The sequence below is a fragment of the Trachypithecus francoisi genome, unplaced genomic scaffold (assembly GCF_009764315.1).
Source record: "Trachypithecus francoisi isolate TF-2019V2 unplaced genomic scaffold, Tfra_2.0 Lachesis_group8, whole genome shotgun sequence".
NCBI classification, from domain to species: Eukaryota; Metazoa; Chordata; class Mammalia; order Primates; family Cercopithecidae; genus Trachypithecus; species Trachypithecus francoisi.
In genome coordinates this window covers 50,045,708-50,053,495 of record NW_022681473.1, presented here as the reverse complement: position 1 = coordinate 50,053,495, position 7,788 = coordinate 50,045,708, and the positions used below count along the sequence as shown (strand labels likewise).

At 49.9% G+C, this 7,788-nt stretch overlaps 1 protein-coding gene across 2 annotated transcripts; it reads left to right on the top strand.

The window, feature by feature from the left end:
* Positions 1-2,109: 2,109 nt before the first annotated feature.
* On the top strand, positions 2,110-6,894 carry CALCB (calcitonin related polypeptide beta). Of its 2 annotated transcripts, none has more exons than XM_033204979.1 (5): positions 2,110-2,202; positions 3,257-3,351; positions 3,609-3,746; positions 5,536-5,720; positions 6,345-6,894. In XM_033204979.1, the coding sequence occupies exons 2-4, from the start codon at positions 3,266-3,268 to the stop codon at positions 5,693-5,695; spliced, it is 384 nt and encodes a 127-aa protein (XP_033060870.1). In that variant the 5' UTR covers positions 2,110-2,202; positions 3,257-3,265; the 3' UTR covers positions 5,696-5,720; positions 6,345-6,894. The 2 variants fall into 2 exon arrangements, with proteins under 2 accessions (XP_033060870.1, XP_033060871.1); XM_033204980.1 differs by having other exon boundaries at positions 2,132-2,202; positions 5,536-5,726; positions 6,345-6,893.
* Positions 6,895-7,788: the final 894 nt, after the last annotated feature.

Below are 7,788 nucleotides of genomic sequence, written 5' to 3'. Positions count from 1 at the left end.
GATGTGATTATTACAGTGCATGCTTGTATCAAAACTTCTCGTGTACCCCATAAATATATACACCTAGTATGCACCCACACACATTAAAAATTAAAAAACAAAGCAGAACCAAAAACACAAAAGCGAGTCCAACAGTCTAGACATAGAGAACCTTCGCATACCTAAAAATACTCCTTAGAGAGCTGGAGTTCCTGGTGTGGTACTACAAAGGTCCTGGAAGTCCTCCTGCCTTACTTCGAGTTCGTGAGAGGCCGGAGTTACTTCTAGAACAGTTCTGGCTGCCTTCCCAGGGGAGCGGGGGACTGCAGGTCACCCTGACTCAGTGCACTCTGCGCATCTGAGTTGCAGGCCGGGCGGGTCACCCGAGTCCGCGGTCCGGATTCTTCGTGGGTGTTACCTGGAGTTTCCTTTGCACCTGTGCTGGAGGCCAACCCTTCCCAGTCCCACCAGCTGGGTCCTGCCACACGAAAAGGACTCAGAGGGCCTAGACAGACATCCCCTGAACTTCCTTCTGACCCACAGAAACAGTGAGCATCATCTGCAGGGATTCCGCTAGCCCCTGGCTTTGCTTCCTGCCCCGCAGCCTCCAGTAAGGTTTCCCTAACGCTCTCTCCAGGAGTGCAGGGGGCGCCGACGGACTTATTTAGGGTCGCTACTGCCAAGCGGCAAAGAGCGAACCTGAGGCCCGGGACTGGGGGCTGTGGTGAGAGGCGCCCCTTTCTTTCTTGCCACCGCCCCTACCCCCAGCTCCCTGCTAGCCTATTCTGCCAAAGCTGAGATCTTCTCTTGAATCCCGGGAGCAAGAAGAGCTGGCAGCGCAGACTCCCAGAATCCGGCTTTCCTTAAGAAAAAACGGATAGGCTGAGTTCGTGTGCGTGGATGTGCATGTGTCGGTGTGCGTGTTTAGGGGGCAGTATGTATCCCCGTTTGCATAAAACACGCCTGTTTTTGGAAACAGAAACACACAGGGTTGCTTTCGGGTCTGGGTGTGGTTAGTTTGGGTTACTGCCCGCTCGCCCTTTAGGGAGCGGCTGGTGAGGGCGCATCTGTTCCAGTGAGTGCTGGCTGTCTGCTGGGCTGTCTATGAATGCAGAAGGCAGAGCGTGTGGAGGGGATCCTGCGGTAATGCGCGCACCGGCTAGTCTGCAGTCGCGAGTGGAACGGGTGTGGAAATTCTTGGGCTGACCTGTGGGCTGCAGCACCCGCTCCGCTCCGCGGGTGGCAGCTGGACCCCAGCGCGCTCAGCTCTCAGGCGCTTCAGCGAAGTGGGGTGTGGAGCGAGACAGAGACCCAGGCATAGACCATCTCCGCCAGGCAGCTTGGCAAACAGGGGGCAGAATTGCAGGGCACCTGTATAAGCCAACTTCGGCGCGGCAGTGGAGGTTCCTGGCGTGGGGTGGGAGATGCTGGACCCGCAGTCTAGGATTTGGAGATACGGTGTCAGTTTAGCACTCTCCCCAACCTCTCTTCCCCTCCTGCCCATCCCACAGGAGTGAGGTGGAGAAAGGTTGGCTGCCAGACTGGCACCAAAACAGCCTTCTTTTGGGGCCTAGGGTGCCAGGGCTCAAGGGGTCGGAGGATATCCAGAGAAGCACCCCACGTGGTCCAAAGAGATCAAATTTTGAGGACCCCTCCCTCCTCTTTTCCCTCCCCTTTTCTCTTCTCCACCACTCCTTCCCTGCGGTGGGCTCTTTCAGCTGTAGTCCCTTTAGAACCCAGGACTACTGCTCAACCTCGTTGGGGGTTCAGGTGCCTGGACTCGGGTCCCTCATTGCCGTGACAGGAGGGAGTGCGAGGCAGGAGTTTAGGAGCCAAGGAGGTGAGAGAAGCTCTGGCCCTTCGTTGTAGGTGACGCCAAACTATCCTCGACTTGCCCCGACTCTTAGTTGAAAGTTCTCTGTCCTCTCCCAGGCTCTCCAGCTTCCCAAGCAATGACCTCAATGAAAAAAATGACAGCGGGGCGGACTGCCGGCGCTCCAGAGTACCAGTGCCGGCAGTGCGAGCTATGACGCAATCGGAGCTCGGTCGGTCCTTTGATTGGCTAGTCCTGGACACTTTGGATTGGCCACGGGGGCTGGTGGGGACCCCCCTCCCGCTATCTCTGTAATAAGAGCGGGGGTTCTCAGGGAAGGCGCGCACAGCAGGCGTGGTGTTCATCCGAGGTCGACCGACCGCTCGCGCTGCCCTGAAACTCGTCTCCAGGTGAGGAACTTCCCATTCCCCATTCCGCTCACTCTAATAACCTGCTTCTTCGATTAGTTCATCCAGTTTGCTCCATCTGCCTGTCTGCCTCTCCGCCGCCATCTGGTCCTACCTTACAGCGGTGGTCCTAGTTCTCTTCCAGGCTGTGGAGAAGGCGAGCGGTTAGGGTTGTCCCGGCATTTTCTCCTACCAGTGCGAGAGGAGCCCAAGCATCCGCATGGCTCAGCGTGGGCGCTGGAAGCGCGGCGAGCAGAGGTAGGCGGGTCTGCGATCCTGGCGTTGGGGCCCGGCTGAGCGCAGAATTCTGCCGAGTTGGGTCCGGGAGCGCACTGAGCGGTCTTTGTCCTTCGGGATCATGTTTCGTCCCCGGGAGGTCGGAACCCTGAGCTTTCCTCTGAGGCGCCTCCTGGTGAGCCTTCCCGGGATTCGGGTCCGGATCTGAGGCAGTGTTGTTAGCCGACTAGAACCCTGGGCGCTCACCTCGCGGAGCTGAGCCCAGCATCTGCTGCTAAAGTGCGCTCCGGTAGAGGGCTGGCTTTGCGGGCGAGTCCTGAGACACCCGTACCTGGCACGTTAAAAATTTCCCCAGTTCCAAGACTGAGAGATGAGCGCTCCTTTCTAATCCACCCTTCCCACCTTCCCCTCGCATGCGTTGGCGCGAAGCCTAGCAGAGGAGAAGGCGAGAAGACGGGCGCAAGGGGAGAGCAGGTCTACAGCAAGATGCGTCCACGCCTGGTTTCGGCATAAATTAGGGCAGAAGTGTGGGTTTGTGTGCACGGGCACGTGTGGCTTCTGCCTGGCCTTCAACAAAATAGAACCAAAATTCATCTGTTCTCTCCACCCTTCCCCTAGGACACCTTTTTCTGCTTTGTCAAGCCATTCACTCACTGCAATGTATCTCTTGAGATTCACAGCAGCCCTTCCTGCAAATGAAGGGAACAGAGGCTCAGGCAGGTGAAGTAACTTGCCTGAGGTCACATGGCGGTTGTGGCAGAGGCAGGACTGGAACCTAGATCTGTGATGGTGCAGTAGTAACGTCATCCTTCCTTTACAGAGAGGCGGCATGGGTTTCCAGAAGTTCTCCCCCTTCCTGGCTCTCAGTATCTTGGTCCTGTACCAGGCGGGCAGCCTCCAGGCGGTGCCATTCAGGTGAGACAGCCTGGAGCCAGGGGCGCCTTCTGCTCCCACTGCCCCTAGGACCGGACAGCTCTGTGCCTCTGAAGTCACGCGTGGCTCCTGGTGAATCAGTGCCCACAGGTGGTCTCTGGCTTCATGCCCTGTCCGCTGGGAGTCGCGGTGGCCACATCCCCAGGGGAAGAAGCAGAGATCAGGAAGCCTGGCTGCCTATCCTGGGGAGGGGCAGGCAGTGGCTCACAGCCTGCAATGAGTTTGCTTCCCCTCCACAGGTCTGCCCTGGAGAGCAGCCCAGACCCGGCCACACTCAGTGAAGAGGAAGCGCGCCTCCTGCTGGCTGCACTGGTGCAGGACTATGTGCAGATGAAGGCCAGTGAGCTGGAGCAGGAGCAGGAGACAGGGGGCTACAGGTGAGGCTCCCCAAGCGCCCAGCACAGGGCCTCCTCTCCCCGCAGCATACCAAGAAGGCAGATCCCAAGAGGCAGGAGAGAACACACTGTCCAGGAGTCCAGCAAGCTGATTTGTCCAGCGGGCTCCCTTTCTCAAGTTCCAAGGGAGACGGAGGTCCTAGTGCATCTGGAGGGACTGTGGTTAGACACAATAAAAAGCTCCGTTTCTGAAAGCTGTTAGGACATAGATGTAGAAGCTTTTTCTAGACATAGAAAAAACTCAATTCTGAAAACTGATAGGAAATGAATGGGGAGGTGTGGAATCGTTCACTGTGGGAATTGCTCTTGTAGTACTGGGAGATCTCCCAGCATTGGATGAGTTAAGACTGGTAAGGGTGAAGCCAGGGATAGACCCAATATCTCACCCACCTCTCTTGAGCATGAGGGACTGAATATCATGTGAATTTCAGAAAAAATCATCCTTCCCCATTCAGCCCTTCTCTACACGGCCCTGACCCACTGACCCTCTCAGCTGTCCTAATGGAGTGTTTGTGAGCTGCCCGCCTGCCTGCCCCACCTGATCCCACTCCACATGTCCCCTGCCTGGTCCAACCTTCTGAGTGACTGCCCATGGGGACAGTCCCTAGTGCATGGTACTGTCTGTTATGTCCTTCCCTTGCAGCTTAAACAGTCCTAGATTTAAGTAGTGTAGTAATCTGAGTGCCTGTCTGCAGGGCACATACCTGCAGTACCTGAACAACTTTCATATGTTCCCTGGCATCAACTTCGGGTCTGAAATGCCTGGCAAGAATAGAGACATAGCCAGCAGCTTGCAGAGGGACCACTACCCCACTTCAGGGTACCCCTGATGGCAGCTGAACTCCTCTCGCCTCTCCTGATTCCCCTTCTTGCTCCACTTTATGAACTTGATGCATGTGGATTCCTCTCTGATTTGTCTTCATGCTGGTATTGGTAGCTTTACTTATGACAGAGAATGTTTTGAAGACCTCAGGATGGAAGGGAAGACAGCAGAACTTACTGACCACATTAGAGATAAGAGAAAATAAGGGAAGCTTCTTGAGACTGTAGAGGGTGTTATGACAGAGGCATCCAATTTCTGCTTCTAAATGTACCATCATAAAATAAGCACATCCTAATGCCTTGGCACTTGATGAATCAATCTATTTTTCTAAAATGAACTGAGCTGTGGTTCTCGTTGCTCTGGTCCACATCCAAGGCTTGTGGGTGTCCAGTGCCTATGCTCAGAAGTATCCTTAACTTCAGGGTAGCTGGATATGGGGCTTGGTGGGTCATCTCTGTGACCCACCTAAAGCAGCAAGAACAGTGTGTGAAGGAGCTGGTAAGTACTTCTGGGAGAGGATGTTACAAACCCTGTTCTCTGAGATTCTTCTGAAGACGTTAGGGAATTTCATTTTCCTGTGGTAAGGGGTAGTGTTGGTGCCTGTGGCTGGGGTATGGTCTCTATATACTCCTTGTGTATCTTGGGGTGGGTCTGGGCTTTGTCGCCCACTTCTTCCTTGAATGGTCAGTGCAGGGTTTCAGCCTGTGCCCCATGGCTTGGAATTGTTTTTTCTTCTTTCTTTTCATGATGGTCTTTAGGCAGAGCTCCTGGCAAAGACTGCCAGGCCATTTCCCCTAACAGCTTTGATAATTGCAGTTTCAAGAAACACTTACTGTTAGGTGGTGTGCCGAAGCGTTGCAGTTCTCTTTAGGAAGGTCCCATGAGGTGGGCTCCTCCCCCAGCTTTTCACTCACAGGTCTTCTCTTCTTTCACCATCTTGCAAATCAGCTCTGCTGCCCAGAAGAGAGCCTGCAACACTGCCACCTGTGTGACTCATCGGCTGGCAGGCTTGCTGAGCAGATCAGGGGGCATGGTGAAGAGCAACTTCGTGCCCACCAATGTGGGTTCCAAAGCCTTTGGCAGGCGCCGCAGGGACCTTCAAGCCTGAGCAGATGAATGACTCCAGGAAGAAGGTAAAGGTAACTGCCCTTATGCTATGGGATGAGAGGGGGAAGGGACTTGGAGTTAAAACCTACATTTTGAAAACCTCTGCTCTGGTAGGTTCTTTAGGTTCCTTCTGTCCAATTACATTCTTCCTCCTGAGGTAGTGAGTTCTTTCTAGAACCTAGCTTGATGTCAGAATGCCCTAGCATTCTGTGTCATTTTTCTGAGAAGAGAAATGGAAGAAAAAAAAAAAAAAAAGCTTGCTGGATTCAGAAAGGGAGAGGTCTGCAAACCTTAACCAGGGCCAGTCTTCATTAATTAGGCTGGTTTCAGAAAGGGCTCAACCCATGACTACAGATTCAGATGGATGAGCTGTAATCATAACCTACTACCAAGATTAATAGATGCAGTTGAATTATTGTAGTCTTCATTTGCCTTACAAGCCTGCTTACCTCTCATATCCATAATTCATAAATGCTGTTTAAAGAAGCACTTCTGTAAATTAGTATTTTTTCAGTAATAATTGTGATTATTCATGACTTATCTTCTACTTCTTTTTTTCTCTTCTTTCTCCTTTTATCATCTTCTTCCTTTTCCTCTTCTTTCTCCTCCCCTTCTTCTCCCTCCTCTTCTTTTTTTCCCCCTCATCTCAGGTTATCATGCAACTGAACTCACGGTTTCTATTAATTTCTGTTGACAACAACTTGGTGAGAATGCCCCATGGAAGATATACATGTTTGCCTCCTAAGATACTGAAAAAAAAGCACCTTTGTCACTTGAAAGGAATGAAACTGAATGCAAAATAAGCTAATTCCATATTTATTGTGCATCATTTTTATATTTAATTCTATGTCCAGTAAATGTGATGGCATTTCTCATTGACTTATCTGGTAGCAAACTGGTTCTTTGAGAGCCATCCTGTTGATTATGCAGCTCCACCAAACCTTAGGGGGGCAGGAAATCACTGCCTGTTGTGGTCTCTGAGGACACATGGTAATGGTGATGCTGTGCCTTGTTATCTAAGAATATGATTGTATAATTTGTTTAAGAAAATGCCAATATTGTGCCATTTGTGAACTTCATCAAGATTAAAAGCATATTTTGGATACATTTGTTTCAAAACCTTGGTGATGCATTACAATTTGTTTTCCTATGTAATAATAATAATGATGATGATGACGATAATAAATATTTTTGAGTGCTTACTATGTATGGGTCAGATGTTGTTTTAAAACAGTGCTTTATACCTGTGAATTCATTTAATCTTCATGACAAAACCATGAAGTAGATGCTATTATTCATGTCCGTTCACCTCTGAAGAAACAGAGGCAGGGAGAAGTCCAAGGTCACACACAGATAGATAGTGGTGGACCCAGGTATTGGGCTTCAGGGCTTACGGTGGAAATCACTGCACTATATGCCTTTCAACAGTGGCTCCTGATGTTTTTCAGAGACTTGTGAGCCATTCTTTGGTCTAGCTGCCTGATAAGATAGACCCTCAGATTTTGGAGATGCGTAACAAATTTTAAACATAAAAACAATCTAGTCTTTACATAATATAATGAATTTTTGTACCCATATTTGTTGGCTTCGAAAACGATCAGTTGCTACTGTTGTTATGTCTGTATATCATCTATACCCCTTCCTCCAGTGTATTATCATGTCAGTATATCCATAAATAAATATTTCATCATGTATTTCCAAATGGGAAGGGCTTTTAAAATATAATCACAATTTCATTTAACAACTAAAATAAATGTACAATAATTAAAAAATTTTTAAATATTACACATCAGTCATGGTTCAAATTCTCCATGTATCATGTAGTATAAATGATAAGATGAAGAATTTACATATATTTATATATATGTGAAACCAGGGCTCAGATTGAATCTTCACATTGCTGCTGGTTAATAATAAGTTTTAATTTAAGGCTCTTACAAATTAGAGGTTCCTCCCTCATCCATTTTCTGCCTTGTTGTTTATTTGTTGGAGAGACTAAGTTATATTTCCAATAAAGAGTTCTACATTCTGCATCCCTGTGGTTAGGTTTAACAGTTATGTCCTGTGAATCAGTAGTTGCATCTCGAGTGAGTG

Coding starts and splice junctions, on each gene's coding strand:
- CALCB (XM_033204979.1), top strand. CDS start 3,266: ATGGGTTTCCAGAAGTTCTCCCCCTTCCTGGCTCTCAGTATCTTGGTC. Junction 3,352..3,608: donor CTCCAGGCGGTGCCATTCAG/GTGAGACAGCCT, acceptor TCCCCTCCACAG/GTCTGCCCTGGAGAGCAGCC. Junction 3,747..5,535: donor CAGGAGACAGGGGGCTACAG/GTGAGGCTCCCC, acceptor CTTGCAAATCAG/CTCTGCTGCCCAGAAGAGAG.